The sequence below is a fragment of the Ovis aries genome, chromosome 2 (genome assembly GCF_016772045.2).
Source record: "Ovis aries strain OAR_USU_Benz2616 breed Rambouillet chromosome 2, ARS-UI_Ramb_v3.0, whole genome shotgun sequence".
Classification (NCBI taxonomy): domain Eukaryota; kingdom Metazoa; phylum Chordata; class Mammalia; order Artiodactyla; family Bovidae; genus Ovis; species Ovis aries.
The window spans coordinates 47,591,800-47,608,691 of NC_056055.1; the positions used below are offsets into that span (position 1 = coordinate 47,591,800).

At 37.2% G+C, this 16,892-nt stretch overlaps 1 protein-coding gene across 3 annotated transcripts in view; it reads left to right on the plus strand.

Moving 5' to 3' along the window:
• TEX10 (testis expressed 10) overlaps positions 1 to 16,892 on the plus strand; it is a 49,031-nt gene that overhangs the window by 13,852 nt on the left and 18,287 nt on the right. For all 3 annotated transcript variants that reach the window (XM_027964391.2, XM_042243193.1, XM_060409240.1), the window contains 6 exons: positions 5,895 to 6,133; positions 6,846 to 6,981; positions 8,367 to 8,542; positions 10,139 to 10,316; positions 14,233 to 14,339; positions 15,581 to 15,714. In XM_027964391.2, the coding sequence (XP_027820192.1) occupies positions 5,895 to 6,133; positions 6,846 to 6,981; positions 8,367 to 8,542; positions 10,139 to 10,316; positions 14,233 to 14,339; positions 15,581 to 15,714 (970 nt within the window). The remainder of the gene's footprint in view (positions 1 to 5,894; positions 6,134 to 6,845; positions 6,982 to 8,366; positions 8,543 to 10,138; positions 10,317 to 14,232; positions 14,340 to 15,580; positions 15,715 to 16,892) is intronic.

Here is a 16,892-nt window from a genome sequence, read left to right on the forward strand (position 1 = left end):
TTATGACCAACCTAGATAGAGTATTAAAAAGCAGAGGCATTATTTTGCCAACAAAGGTCCGTCTAGTCAAGGCTATGGTTTTTCCAGTGGTCATGTATGGATGTGAGAGTTGGACTGTGAAGAAAGCTGAGTGCCGAAGAATTGACGCTTTTGAACTGTGGTGTTGGAGAAGACTCTTGAGAATCCCTTGGACTGCAAGGAGATCCAACCAGTCCATCCTAAAGGAGATCAGTCGTGGGTGTTCATTGGAAGGACTGATGCCAAAGCCGAAACTCCAATACTTTGGCCACCTCATGCAAAGAGTTGACTCACTGGAAAAGACCTTGATGCTGGGAGGGATTGGGTGCAGGAGGAGAAGGGGATGACAGAGGATGAGATGGCTGGGTGGCATCACCGACTCGGTGGACATGAGTTTGGGTAAAATCCTGGAGTTGGTGATGGACAGGGAGGCCTGGCGTGCTGCAATTCATGGGGTCGCAAAGAGTCGGACACGACTGAACAACTGAACTGAAACTACTCGAGCATATGGGTGTACTGTCATTATTCACTTTATTGGACACTATGTTGAAGGCACTTAGGAAAAAGAATAGGGTAAGAAGAGTGTATCAATGTAGTAACGAGCTGGTCTTGCTCTATCATGGGGGCCGTAGGTCCTAGGGAGGGCTGCCTGCCTAGGGAGTAATTTGTGCCAAGATATAAAAGGTGAAAAAGAACTATGAAGAGACTGAGGTGGTGAAATTGTGGAATTCTTAACAAAAGTGGATTGACAGTGGATTGACTATCATAAATTTCCCTAGTGATTTGTTTTAAGGGTCCGCAGGCTGCTCTTATACTTCCATAAGGAAGTACATTGACTATTTTGCAGGTAGCCTGTGGAGGCTATCTACTAAATTCACAAGTTAAAGTTAGAGGAGCCAGTGTGGCCTAGGCCAGTGGTTTTCAATTTTGACCTGATGTCTAGATTTTTTAATCTTGGGTTGAACTGTGGAGTTACAAAAGATACTATTTTCATTGTGGTAGAATGTCGATAGCATAAAATTTAACATTTTGACCATTTTTGAAGTGTACTGATTGGTGGCATTAAGTACATTCACGGTTTTCATGTTACCAAACTGAAACTCAGTACACATTAAATAATAACTTCCTATCCTCTTCTTCCCGCAGGTACTGGGAACTGCTATTGCACTTTTCTTCCTTTATTAATTTGAGTGTTCTGGGTACCACATACCGGTAGAAACTTAAAATATTGTTTTGTGTCTGGTTTAACTTCACTTAGCATGATATCTTTAACGTTTATTCATGTTGTAGCGCTACTAGCATTTCATTCCTTTTTTTTTCTTAAATGGAGTTTAGTTTTTAGAGCAATTTTAGATTCATAGTAAAATTGAGAGTATGGAGTCCTTGTATACTGTACTCCTGCCTCTGTGGATGCATGGCCTCCCTCACTGTCAGCATCCCACACCAGAGCTGTATATTTGTTGTAAAATACGAACTTGACACATCATTTATACTCAGTCTTTGGTTTATGTTAGGGTTCACTCTTGGTGTTGTACAGTCTGAGTTTTGTGTAAGACACAGTGTCATACATGGTATTTTCACTGTCCTAGAAGCAAGTTCGGAGAAGGCAACGGCACCCCACTCCAGTACTCTTGCCTGGAAAATCCCATGGACAGAGGAGCCTGGTAGGCTGCAGTCCATGGGGTCGCCAAGAGTCGGAGACGACTGAGCGACTTCACTTTCACTTTTCACTTTCATGCATTGGAGAAGGAAATGGCAACCCACTCCAGTGTTCTTGCCTGGAGAATCCCAGGGATGGGGGAGCCTGGTGGGCTGCCGTCTGTGGGGTTGCACAGAGTCAGACATGACTGAAGCGACTTAGCAGGAGAAGCAAGTTGCCTTCCAAATATGCAAGTTCTGCATCTGTGGATTCAGAAAACCACAATTCATAAAGATGATACCCCATCTGCGGTCGGTTGAATACATGGATGCAGAACCGTCTGGAGGGCTAACAGTATTCTTCACCACCATGCATTCACAGTTTAAAAGAACATGCCAGTTTCACTTAAAATTGTTCTTAAGTGGTAAAAATTACTAATCTTGTTAAGTCACAGTCCTTGAAAACACATATTTTTAATATTCTATGTGGTGAAATGGGAAGTATGCCTGAAGTATTTTGGCTGCATACCAGAGAATGATGGTTGTCTCAAGGAAATGCACTTGTCATTCTGTTTGTATTTTCTATGATGGACATGATTTTAATTTGAATGACTAACTGTGGTTATTCAGACTTGGGTATTTGCAGATGTTTTCTCAGAAATGAATAAAGTAAGCCTATCAGTTCCAGGAAAATAGTGTCTGAGCTAGAGATAAAATTTGAATCTTTAAGCAAAAATGAATATTTTGGGAGAACTTGTATCCACCATCTGAGTTTTATCTGTATATCCTACTTTTCTGCTCTTCATTTTTTTCATCTTTCTTCATTAGGCTTATTTAGAAGCTGCTAGACGGTTTACACACACACACAAATACATATATGTATAATGAAGGAGAATATATGTGTTCTCCTTTATTTCCAAGGACTATTTTAACAGGGCACAGTACTTGGGTTTGGCAGTTTTCTTGTTTGAGCATACTGACAGCAACACTTTGCGCTCTCTTGGTTTCCACTGCTGTTAGGAAGTCAGCTATGAGTCTGAACTATTGCTACTTTATAAAAGTTACTCCCCCCTCCCCTTCCATAAGACTTTTCTCCTTGTCTTTTATTTTCTGCAGTTTGACAGTGATGTATCCAGGTGTGGTTTTCTTTTTTATTGATTTTCCTTGGAATTCAGTGAGCTTCTTAAATCTGAGATCTTGAATGAAGTGTGTAAACACATCTGAAAAATATCTCATCTTCAAAAAAATATTTGTGCCATTTTTCTCCTTCCCTTTAAAGATTAATTGAATGTGTATAAGACCCACTTACTGATTTTTCTGTTTCTCTTTATCATTCAAACATATATTTGTTGAATTTGTTTTGTTTTTATTTTTCAGTTCTAGAGTTTCTGTCCAGTTATTCCAGTACCGTTTGTGGAAAAGACTATTGTTTCTATTTTGGATTGCTTCTGCTCCTTTGTCTAAAATCATCAGTTGACTGTACTTGCAGGCCTCTCTTGGGGTTCTTGGATTAACCTATGTTTGTCTATTTGTTCACCAGTACCATACTGTCTTGATTACTGTAGTACAGTATGTCTTGAAATTGAGTGGTGTGAGTCCTCCAACATTGTTCCGCTTCAGTCTTATATTGGGTAGTCTAGTGTTTGCTTTTGTGTATAAACTTCAGAAATCATTTTGTTGATAACTATAAAGTAACTGGCTGGGGTTTTGATTGGAATTGTGTTGAATCTATAGATCTAGTTGGGAAAAATTGTTAACTACTGAGGTGATGCATAACTGGGTCTGTTTTATGTAAGAGCTCTCTTTACTTCCAGTTCACCCGTACTCTGAAAGGGAAAGCCCTTAAGGGTCCAGCTTGAAGTAGGAATAATATACCAGAGTCCCTGTGTTTGTCTGGCTCTGGGGTTTGACTTTTCCCTGTGAGGCCTCTGAAAGGTTACTTCAGTTTTTTAGCCTTTTCGTTGGAATTGGCAGTAGCCCTTGGAAGTTGAGTGCTGTGGTCTTGCTTTATTTGGGGGACCCAGCAATTGATCATCATCTTGTTCCTTCTTGAATGCTTTTGAGTTGTTAAAAACTATTTCATCCAGCTTTTAAAGTTATTTTCAGGAAGGGAATCAGTTCTAATTTCCTCCTCCGTCATTGCTGAAAATGAGTTTCCCCAGTTTCCTGCCTCCCTCATAGAATTGGTGGTCAGTGTATTTAGACTTTAAAATTTTGTGTAAATTCTTGGAGGAGCAGGATGAATTCTCCCAACTTTCCTATGTCTGTTGACACCTTCCAGACAGTAATAGGTTATACTGCTTAAGATAAACTTAAGTAGATCTTCAAAAGCTTTACCTGTGGTGAAGAAATGTTGCAGTCGAGCTTTTGTGTGGTCTGGTTGGTATAAAATGTGCCTTGGTTTTGGACACTGAACAGTTGGGCAAAGAACCTACCAGTAGTTTTGGATTTGTAGTATATAGATTGCTAGTCATCTGTCCCAGTTTTCATTCATTCTTTCTCTTTGTTATAGAATTCCCAGTTTTTTGCTGGGCATTTGCTGTGCTGTGCTGTGCTATGCTTACTCTCAGTCATGTCCTGACTCTTTGCGACCCCATGGACTGTAGTTTGCCAGGCTGCTCTGTCCATGAGGATTCTCCAGGCAAGAATACTGGAGTGAGTTGCCATGCCCTTCTCCAGGGGATTTTCCCAACCCAGGGATGGAACCCAGGTATCCCACATTGCAGGCATATTCTTTACCAACTGAGGTACCAGGGAAACCCAAGAATACTGGACTGGGTGGCCTATCCCGTCTCCAGGGGATCTTCCCAACCCAGGAATTGAACTGGGATCTCCTGCATTGCAGGCGGATTCTTTACCAGCTGAGCTAAAAGCTCACATGCATGTATGCATTTAAGCAGACTTCAGATCCAGCTAACTTTTATTCTTCCATACATCCCCCTTTCTCCTAGTCTGTACCAGCATTGTTTCTTGAGCTCGTCACGTCTTGCCTGTATTGCTCAAATAGACATACAACTACTTTGTTTAGAGTCTTGTAACTGATTTTTTCTTTTTCATCAGCAGAAAAGAAAGAACTTTTCAACTATGTTACTCTTATGCTTGCAGAATTGATTTCAGTGTCCTTAGCTTTCAACCCTTCGTGATCTGGTCCCATTTGTCATTCTTAACTCTATATTTGATACCCTAATAACACCAAATGTTAAAAATTTCCCTTCCCTTGTATTTGTGGTTTGTTACTACTGTGTCCTTTCTCATGCTTAGTCCAGGGTTAACTTTTTCTTTAAAATAAGTTAGTTTCAGGTATTTTTTTAGTTTAATAAACTTCCGTGTTTCTGAACATGAAAATACATAGGCTCTGCCCTGCTGTTGAATGCAGTGTAGCCTGAAATCTACAGTGTTTATATAGTGTTTATGTATCTAGTGGTTTATATCCTTAGTTGCAAACTTGGTTTTTGTTAAGATAATCTGTTAGAACCTTTTTTTGAAATTTCTTTCAAGCTTTGAAAGAAATGTGTTTTATATGGCTAGGAAAAAGTGATTTCAGTATGTGAGTGATGAAATTAAGTTGTTTCAGAATCGGGCTTATTTAGACCAGTCTTCACACATAAGGAAATTGTGGTCAGGAGAAATCAGTGATTCTATTAAGTCAAAATTAGTTAGAAGCAGAATCAAGGTCTATTGTGAGTTTCATCCTAATATAAATATCTGCTTAAAATCTTCAAGTGTGTTGAAGTTTTCAAGTGTTCTTATCCCCACATTACATATAGGATTACCAAGCAGTGTTTCAAGGGCCTGTATTTTTTGTGTGAATAGCAACTTGTGTAATGAACTGAGCAGTATACATTCTTAATTTATCCCTTAACAACCCTGATTCTGTAATGAATAGTTTACTTACAGTCGCTTTTATATACCTACCTTCTTGGCAATTCATTCTGGGAGGAATGAAGTGAAAGTGAAGTCACTTAGTGGTGTCCGACTCTTTGTGACCCCATGGACTGTACGTAACCTGCCAGGCTCCTCCGTCCATGGGATTTTCCAGATAAGAATACTGGAGTGGGTTGCCATTTCCTTCTCCAGGAGATCTTCCTAACCCAGGGATCAAACCTGGGTCTCCCGCATTGCAGGCAGACTCTTTACCCTTTGAGCTACCAGGGAATCTGGGAGGAATAGTTAAGTATTTTAGTGAAGCAGGCATGGTAGATACAACACGTAACAGTTATGTGTGTCTTTGTTTTTAGCATCAAGCATTGCACGATTCTCTCGAATAATGTAGATCATCTTTTACTGAATTTAACACTGTCTGATATCATGGTCTCCCTGGCAAATGCCTCAACTTTGCAGAAGGATTCCAGTTGGATAGAAAGGATAAGGAAATTTGTAACAGAAACCCTTGAAGATGGCTCTAGGCTAAATAGTAAGCAGCTGAACAGATTGCTTGGAGTCTCCTGGAGGTTAATGCAGATACAGCCAAACAGAGGTAGGTGTTAATCTTTGTCCTTATTTAAGAGAGGAGCTCTTATGCATGCTATTAATATTTAGAGTCTAACTTTGAGTTCATAACTATCAAACAGTTCGCATAGTCATTTACGTTCAAGCCATAAAAGGTAGCTAGCATAATCATGAAGGATTATCTCCTTGAACCCTGATTGCTGAGAACACCCCTTTTTCAGTGGGTAGGTCCACTCTGAAGCTGATGGGAAGGTTTTCTACTAGATTACATAGTTGGAGTGAAAGGAGGTATGTTTTATTAAGAGGAAGTGACATTGAGCTTAAGGATGAAGAAGTACTCTTTTCTGATCTAATTTGACTAGAAATTGATCCTTCTCTCTTTACCTTTCTTGCTACTTGAAATTATGTTGCATTAAGTCAATTTTTACTGTGACTTACTAATTCTTTTCATTCAAAACAGAGCTTTCCTGGTTGGTTCCTGGCTTATCCACCTTTCTAGTATTCTGTTCTTCGCTGTCCTTTCCTAGGTTTGTTGTCTCTCAGGAAAATTTGTACTGTAATCTCTGGTTGGTTTGACTTTTGTATTAGGCCATTGATGTAGGATTTTGATGGTAGTCATCAGTTTGTGGCTAAAATCTGCTTTGTCATAGGAACAAGGTGCTTCTGTGCTTTTTAGAAGAAGTATGGTGCTGGTGAAGAAACATTTTGACTCACATGCAGTTGTTTTCTCTTGTTTTTAGAGGCTACAGAGTCTCTCATAAAGGCAGTTTATACATTGTATCAGCAAAGAGGACTGCTCATTCCAGTTCGGACTTTGTTACTGAAGTTTTTCAGTAAAATCTATCAAAAAGAAGAACTGAGATCTTACAGAATCCGGTACAGTTCCCTATGTTATTTTGCTTTTCTTTTTCTTACCAGGTTACTTTGTAATCTGTATAATAAGATGATAGAGTGATTAAATCTTTGGAGAAATTCTGTCTTTTATCCTTTTTGGTTTCATTAAAAAAAATTTTTTTATAAAGAGGCGTACATAATAGTTCCAGTAACCTTTATACACATAACTGAGAAGGTAAAAGTCTCTTTGAGCATATATTTCCACTTGTCTGCTTAACAGCTAAAGGACAATTGGAACCACCTGTAGCAGCCTCAGCTTTTTCTTTTGCTTCCTGTAAATTTTATGGAGGTTTAACCTCTGGCCCTTAGTGACATATTGGGGCATATGGTATAAGAATGAGGGCAGTGGAAGAGGAGAGGTGTACAATAGGTGAAGGAGATTAAAAGGTACAAACTTACTTATAAAGTAAATAAGCCATGGGGATGTAATATACAGCATAAAGAATATGACCAGTAACACTACAGTAACTTTTGTTAGGACAGGTGGTTACTAGACTTGTGGTGACCATCTGCAGTGTGTACAGTTGTCAGATTATTATGTGATATATTCCTGAAACTAAGATAATATTGTGTGTCAAAAATGTTTCAATAAATTTTAAAAAATAGGAGTATTTTAAAGTGAGAAAGTTCCTGGCTTAGTTTGGTGCTGTCTGGTGACATAGACAACACAAAGAGTAGAACTAAGGAATCAGTTTTTAGATCCGGTGAGTTTGAGGTTTATTTGGGATAGCCTGGAAGAGATGTTTGGGTGAAGGATAAGAGATTTGGGATACCTCAGCATACATAGGTAGTTATTAGAACATATTCGAGTCTTTACTGTGAGTCAGGGCTTTTCTTAATTTTTCAGTAATTCTCATACTTCGATGCAGGTACTGTTGGTTTCTGCCTTATAGAAGGAAGCTTAGGTTAAATAAGTTGGTGAGTGTCATTCTGCTAAAGGGCAGCCAGACTGAGACTTAAGTTCAGGTCTGTTAGACTTCAAAGGTCATGTGTAAATCACTAAGCTCTTGGGGGACAGCAAAAGTGATTGCTGTGTCCGAGATGAGGCATTAGAGAGTTAGCAAGTATATGAAAGAACTGAAATAACACAAGATTGAAGCCACTTAATGTGGGGCACCCTATACTGAGTGCATCAATAATAAAATAATTATTACAAATTAGTGTAAATAGTTCACAAGTTAAGTAGAGTTTGTGTCCTTTAAGATAAAACTACAATTTACATAGTGCCCCAAATTACATAAACTTTTAAAATACAGTGGGGTAAACCTTAGAGAATGCTATAGCTGAATAAATGATGCCAGCCATCTTATAGGCTCTCAAATGTTTAAATAAATGTGGTGTATTTCCCTTCTCTTTGATGGCCTTAGATACCGTAGTAAAGTGTTATCACGTTGGTTGGCTGGTTTACCACTGCAGCTTGCTCATCTCGGCTCCCGAAACCCTGAACTTTCAACACAGCTTATTGACATTATCCATACTGCTGCAGCCCGAGCAAATAAAGAGCTGCTCAGAAGTTTACAAGTTACTGCTCTCCGAATCTATGGTAAGAGTTTTGTGTACCTGTGTAAGTAGTAATCTGTCTGCCCCAACTTGGGAACGATGTTTCAAAGGGGAGATCTTTAGGTTTTACTTTTTCTTCAAATTAGGCATTAATTATACCATGGTAAAATGAACAAAATATCAACCAGTAAATTCATTTTCAATAGTATTACTTAATACAATAGTTTTAGAAAATTAAAGGTTGTAGATGTTTCTTCAAATCTTAAATTGTCTTTTAAGCCACGAAACTCAAATTCAAAACTGATCTGGTATTTTTACAAAATTCTTTTAAAACTTTGATGGCACATTTTACTTATTTAATCATTATCAATATCTTGTGTGGCTTTCGTATATTAATTTTTTATTCACCCCTAAAACCTTTTCATTCTTTAAGCAAAAATATCAATAAAAACATACTGACATATATACATATGTATAATTAGTATTTATTATTGGGACACAATTCATATACCATAAAATTGGCCATTTTACACTGTGCAATTCATTAATTTTTACCATAATCCCAAGATTATGCAATAGTCACTATTCTCTTATTCCAGAATATTTTTATCACCTCAGAAAGAAACTACCATTAGTAGTCCGTCCCTATTTCCTCATTTCTTCCTTCCTCAGCTCCTGGCAACCACTGCTCACCATTTCTGTCTCTTTGTATTTGCCTATTTTGGTCATTTCTTAGATGAAATTGTATAATGTGGGTCTTTTCAGTCTGGCTTCTTTCACTTAGCATACTGTTTTTAGGATTCATTCATGTAGCATATATGAGTACTGCGTTTCTTTTTAATGCTGAGTAACATTCAATTGTTGAAGATACACTACTTTATATTTATCCATTTATTAGGTGATGAACATTGGTTTGTGTCTACCTTTTGTGTGTGGTATTATAAAATCTGTATTTTTTAGTATTGCTTATATGTAGGGGGGTGTGTGTATACTCAAATAAGTCTTTGGTGTTAAATTAGGTTGATATTATAATTGTCCCTGTTTGGCAAAAGTGCTTTTTTTTTTTTTTTTTTTTTTTTTACTGTTTTGCTTTGTTTCTGATTCCTTTAACTCCATCAGTTTTTATTTCAAATAACACATTTGAATGTTATGAAATTCAGTGTTAAATGTTATCTCTAAATAATGATTGTATTTAGTCTTTTACTCTAGGCAGTACCTTAAGCCATACATATATGCTTTTTGATAAAACTTTTTTCCATGTAATTGGTATGTTAGAATTCAACATGCTAAGTCACATCAGTCATGTCCAACTCTGTGTGACCCCATAGACGGCTGCCCACCAGGCTCCCGTCCCTGGGATTCTCCAGGCAAGAATAATGGAGTGGGTTGCCATTTCCTTCTCCAGTGCATGCAGGTGAAAAGTGAAAGTGAAGTCGCTCAGTCATATTCGACTCTTCGCTACCCCATGGACTGTAGCCTACCAGGCTCTTCCGTCCATGGATTTCCCAGGCAAGAGTACTAGAGTGGGTTGCCATCGCCTTCTCCTAGAATTCAACATAGCACAGTGAAAATTATGTCTGCTTTATTAATTCTTATTTGTATATCTTTAAAAATTTAACTTGTCTTCCTACCTCACTAGATCCACAAGAAGGCGCTGTGGTGGTTCTCCCAGCAGAGTCTCAGCAGCTTTTGGTCCAGCTTGTGTATTTTCTACCCAGTCTGCCTGCTGACTTGCTTTCTCGGTTAAGTCGCTGCTGTATTATGGGAAGACTCAGTGCAAATTTGGCTGCCATGCTTATCGGGATACTGCACATGAGGTAGCATGCTGAAGTGAGCTGTATTTCAAGTGTATAATCTTCTACCTCACCCTTCCCCTGTCCCTGGCAGTTTATGAACTGACTTAAAAATACTGCCCCTGCCTTCATTTGCTCTTAAAACAGCAGTTAAAATTGTTGGTTATTACTAGATGGAGGAAGTTCACTAGAGGAAGACTGCTCCCGGTGGTTTGTTCAGTGGTTTGCATTGTCATGGTTTCAGTCACTAAGTTCATGGGCTGTAGCCCACCAGGCGCCTCTGCCCATGGGATTTTCCAGGCAAGAATACCGGAGTGGGTTGCCATTTCTTTTTCCAGGGGATCTTCCTGACCCAGGGATTGAATCCTTGTTCTCCTGCAATGCAGGTGGATTCTTTACCGCTGAGCCATAGGTAGATACATACAGTGATTTGTGTAGGTTGATTGAAACAAGTTAAAATGATCAGGAGTAAGCCATAGTAAGGATTCAGTGGCAGATGAGAGTGCTGTGCTTTAAAACTTTTGGTGTTATGAAATTGTAATACAGGTCTTCCTTGTTGGAAGGGAGCTCAGTTTAATGTAGGTGGTGAAATAAAAGCTTGCAGACTCCGACAAGGAATCATTGAAATATCTTTGGGTGGGTGGGTGTGTGTGTGGCAAAATATACATCACATAAAGCTTACCGTTTTAACCAGTTGTAGGTGTACAGTTAGAACTGTTTTGGGGCATTGAGTTCATTCACACTGTTGTGCAACTGCTACCACTGTTCACCTCCAGTGCTTGTCATCATTCCAGACTGAAACTCTGTACTGATTATTTCCCCTTCTCCCAGCCCTTGTTTACCACTGTTTTGTCTTCGTGTGTTTGATACATTCATCTGTTAATGGATACTTGGTTGTGCTGCCTTTTGGCCATTATGAATAATGCAGCTATAAACACTGGTGTGCAGATACCTGTTTGAATCCTTTTAATTCTTTTGGCTGTATAGCCAGAATAGAATTGCTGGATCATATGTTAATTTTCTGTTTAATTTTTCGAGTAACTACTTTCCAGAGTGTGACTGTACCCTTTTACCCTCAAAGGTCTTAAAACTAATAGTGTTTGATGTTGCGAGTTCAAAGTATCCTTTAAAATTTAATGTTTGTATCAGGCATAGTACTTTCGTATTCAGCCATTTCTAACTGATTGTGGCTCAAGGCCAGGGTCTGATAGTTTTAGGCAGAAATTGAATCTATGCTGTAGCTGGCTTCTTGAGCAGATATCCTCTGTCCCAATTAAACAGGAGTAGCTCACTTTATTAGTAGATTTTCTTTAGCTTTGTTTGCCAGTCTCTTCATACCAGGATAGGATGTATGTTTGAATGCTGTCACCCAAAGTGTGCTTCATAACTGATAATAAGTTTTTCCTTTTAGCAAAAGAGAGCTGTTTGCAATGTGTTGCCTATATGCGAAACCCCTCTTTGTCTAGTTCAGTACTTAATGCCAGGTCTGTAAGAAATGCAGTTAACTTAAGTGGTTTCATGTCTGTTAACTTCCAGGAGAGGGCACTCTTTTCCCATGATAGAAACTAGTGGAGGATCTGTTTTAACATTCATTTAAAAGCAACTTGTGAACACCTCTTAAAATTAATTCTCTTTAGAACTTGTATTTAGTATCTTTATTGGCATCAGCTATTTTTGACTTATGCTCAATAACTTTTGTCAAGGATTTTTTCACACGTCGTCTTTTATCTTTTTTTGTGGGTTTGTGGCTAGTACTGAGAAAATGTTAATTTCAAGTAATGGCAATAGAAGTTTATAATCATCAAAAGCAAACTGTCTTGTAGTTAAAAGTCTACTAAGTTAAATTTTGCCTTTTAGCATTTGCACAGAGTCTTAGTAGACTTCTCTTTCTGTAGATGTTTTGTCCCTATTCAGACTAATCTCTTTAAAAATTAAAACAAAATGGGGACTTTTCAACTTTCCCAGGCCAGTGGTATTATTATTGCATCACTTTTTCTAGATTTAGAATTGAAGAATAATGTTTAGTTCCTTAGAAATCACCTGGGTTATTTCATATCTTAAGTTTTTTCTTCAAAATATCCCCTTCTGTCCTTGATCATGACTGTAAACTTGGCAGCTTTTTCATTATCTCCCACCTGTACCATTATAGTAAGTAGTCTTGCTTCTCAGCTCCATATATTTCATGCACTGTTGCCAGGTTGATTTTCCTGAAATGTTCGTTTAATACTTTGTGATTTTCATCTGTTAGATTAATTGGCTGTACGATCTAGTTCACTTTGGTATTGTAGTTCTGACACTGTTGTCTCTAGCAGAGGGAGTTCATCTAAGAGCAGATCATCTCAGTTTGTTCAATGTGTGAAAAACCCATCAACTTAAAACTGTTGGTGTTTAGTTTATCTTGTAAAAACCGTACTTAGAATTGCTGTTCCTACCTTTTCCACCATCCACTTAGAGCTTTTTTGAGTTTGAGTTTTTCTCCCCCTCCATCTACCTGTGTTGTTCTCCTGACCTTTACTCTTCCTTATCCTCTCTGCCCCTAGTTTATTTATAGCTGATTTGGGGAACATAAGACATGGATGTGGAAACGTAATCTACACTGTTAGATAAAAATATTAGAAGGGAGCAGCTACTGAGAAATTCAGCCCGGTTTCGAAGCAGGGTGAACATGTGAGCTAGGCTGCCAGGAGCAGGTCTGGTTTGCTGCTGTTGTCCAAGCATGATTGATAATAGCGTCCCTTCTCTTAGAAGTGTTCTGGAGTGTCCAGTATATATGGTCATGGTAGTTTTAAGGACAGTGTGATACATTGCTTGTCTTTGGTCCAAACTAGATTTTAAATGGACTTGCTACCCCTTTTAGCCACTGGGTGGCGCAGTTTTCACTGGGTTCAAGAGGATGTTGGTTTGTTTTCTAACCACCATTTTGTACTCATTTCCATTGAGCATCTCTGACTTTTTATAACCTCTTAGCTTGTGACATTCCCTCCATAGCTCTTTAAGGAAAGAGAAGTCCTTTAAGTGGGAATGATTCAGAAGAATGTTTCCATTATTTTTAACTCCCCAACTCTTAAGAATATTAATAAATACAATTATTTCAGTGGTAAAAAAATTTAAGTGCTTCTTGTTGAATTAGAAACTCCTAATTTTGTCTTGACATTTATTCACGTTTCTGTGATAAAAAATTGTAGTCTTAGCTTTTTGGATCTGATTATTCTCAGCTTTTTCTTCCTTCTTCCTTTTTTTTTTTTGCTGTATCCATGGTTGACATTTGCCTGTATTCCTTCTTAGTCTTACCTTGAAGAGAGTTTTTAAAGATATCACTGGAAACTGATCTCATAGCAGGAACCAGATAATCTTCATTTAATGAGAAGCTGCTTTATGTTTAGCTATTCCCTTAAGTCCCCTACCAATACTTTAGCTGCAGTATTTGAAGTAGACTAGTTATAAAGCTTTGCAAAGTATAGGAATGCATAGTTATCACAGAGTGGCTTTAAATGGAAGTATTCTTTACCTAGTTAAGATGCTTTTGCTTAGGTAGGAAGCAGGAGCTTGTTTAAACTTAGCTCATTTATATAAGCAAGGTAAGACTTTTTTTAATAAAGATGAGGTAGTAAATACATAGCAGATGAACCTACTACTGAAAAGCAGAACTTCATCTTGGCTCCTTGAATCTGAGTTTTGAGTGGTGTGGAAAATTTTTTAAGTTGTACCATATATGTGGACCGGTTATGCTTTTCAAGGAAACTACATAAATATATGTTAAAAATGTTTTCCATATTATGGTACTTGAACCCTTATATGTAAAGATGATACATACTGTGGATTTTTGTCTGAGCTCTTAAATTAGACTTGTTTTCAATAAAGAAAAATAGTCGTATATTCTGTCTTTATTCCTGAGTCTTCAAGTTGGTCACTTCTAGTACTAGGTCTCCATTTATTATAGATCATCATTTTCTGGATGGAAGTCTTCAGTGAAAGAACAGAATGGAAGTGTTCAGTTAAACATCAGTAATGCGGACTATTTCAGCTTCTTATTTTCAACACTTACAGGTAACTATACTGATCTGCCAAGTTAAGGAAAGGAAAAGAACCTAGTATGAAAATTCTCCTAAGATTTACTGTCTTAACCTGTTTGGGTCTAAGTTTTGAACCTCACTGCATAATGTTTAAAATGTTCAGTGTGTTAGGAAAAACATCAGATTTTAATTAGCCGTATTTTGCTTTCCATTGATTTCAATGAAAAATTAGTAAAATGAGTCTTGATGTGTTGGATTGGTAAGTATTTTTACTGTTGTTTTAGATGATTGTACTGTCTTCAGTAGTTTTGTTTTGTAATTGGATGATAAAGATGACAGTGTTTGAAATTTTCTGAAGACTTAAAATTGAGACTTATTAAATATGTTAAATCAGATCCGAAAATAGCTTGAAAGGTTCTGATAAGGAGCTGAATGTAGCGAGATAAATATTATATGAAAGAAACAAGTAGACTTGTACATGTTTGTTTGATAGCTTTGGATGTATGCGTTTGAGATGGATGTGAGGGCTTTATGTTTTAATTAGTAGTACCTGTCAAAGGGTTTAGTGGTTTTAGGAAACTCATTAGGAATCAATCAGGAGTGTGATATGGCTTCCAAACCAGATGGTGACTCTTTAGGGCATGTTCGTGGAAGTGCAGTGATCTGAAAACATCAAAGCAGGTAGCTAGGGTCAGACCACATTGTGCTGGTATTCTGATCATTCTAAGAGCTGTCTTTCTGGAGGGACTTTGGCAAGTTGTGTAGGTCAGACTAGGTATAATAGAGGTGGTAAGAGAATCAGAAATCTTACAAATAGGATCGGTAGAAGAAAGTACACAGTAATTGTTGAAGAAATAGACTTAGGAGGGATGGCATAGTTTTAAAACATTTGGAAGGCTATTGTTTAAGAATACAGAGTTGGTATATGTATGAAGGAGCATGCTGTTTCTCTTGTTCATTTGCTTTTTTAAACCTGACATTAATTAGAATGATTGTCTTTCACATTTACTTAAGTATAAAGGTGGTAAAGTCCTCAGTATAAGGGGTATAATATTTCTTGATGTATTACACATTGATTCAGGTCACATCTTTGTTTACATAATTATATGAATTTTATTACATTGCTGGCATTTCATTTTTTAAAATCCATGAAGAAATTCAGAGAAAACAGCTTGAAGAATTTAACTTGAAGATACATGTCTGTTTTTAAAAAATTATTGAAGAATGTTACATGCTTTGTGATTTATTTTAAATTGGCTTTCTTACTCAAATTAGGGTTTTCAAAAGAGGAACTGACTTGGCTTCAGAGCCTTCGAGGAGTGCCTCATGTCATCCAGACGCAGCTTTCCCCTGTGCTACTTTACCTCACTGACTTGGATCAGTTTTTACACCATTGGGACGTAACAGAGGTAATGGTCCATTTGAAAAGGCATGCAAGATTGTTAGAATTCAGTTCGTCAGCCACCAATAGTTGTTATGTGTTAGCATTGCCTTGTGTAAGATATTTTTAGAGATTTAGAGTAGTATAAACTGAAGCGACTTTAGCAGCAGCAGAGTAGTATAAAATACAGTCCCTGTTCTGAAAGTGCATGTGATCCTTGGATAGGCGATGTAGATTCCTAAAAGAATGTTCATAAAAGTTATGCCACTAGAATAGAATAAATTCGCTGTTTGAATGATAGAGACACATTTATTTTCTTTTTACTAGTGTAGAGTAAAAGGATAAATCTATTTATAGAAAAGAGGAAAGGCTTCATGGAAAGGGAAGAATTTTACGTAGATAGTGAAGGATGAATAAGAGTTAAGCAGGATTTTGTTTCCTTGAAGGTGGGTTTTTCTAAACAGAAAAAATTATTTGGAAGTTCATTTGGTTTTAAAGAATTAGTATGTAGTTTATCAAAGTTACATTTTAAACCCCAAATTTCCCTTGAATTTTAAAGTTCAGTCTTAACAAGTCTTTTTAGATAAGTATAGTAAGTTTAGGCAGTCATTTTAAAAGGAGGCTTTAATTATATTTTATCCCTGTTACAAACATATTTAAAACTTTAAAAAACAGTTTAAATAATATATTCACTATTTGGTAAATAGTTCAGTTTTCAGACAAACCTTCACAATTGTTATGGTAAATCTTAAAACATTTAATAAACTTACAAGCATGGTGCATCTTAATATCTTAAGTTTCAGTACTGTTTATAGTGAAATTCAAATTAAAACTACAAGTCTAGGTTAACTGTTAATAGTGTTTTAAATGGGAATTATAGGGCTGATCTTTTATGCTAATCATCAGAATTGTTCTGTGTTACAAATATATAAATATGTAAAAGCATCATAAATACTAGTCCTAAGGATTTGAGTCTGTAAGATATTTATATGTTAGTTAATGTCTTTTACTTATTTCTTCAGTTTCTTTCCTTGCATTGAACAGTACTTGCCCAGTAGGATTGCAGTTGTGTCATCCCAAATAATGTTGGTTGGAACTTTTCTTGCAAATTCTGAGGTTGTGTTCTGTGCTAGCTAACTTTTTTTTTTAATGATACATAAGGTTTTTGGTTAGGGTGTTGACTGTATATTCTTTTCTTGTAACTCG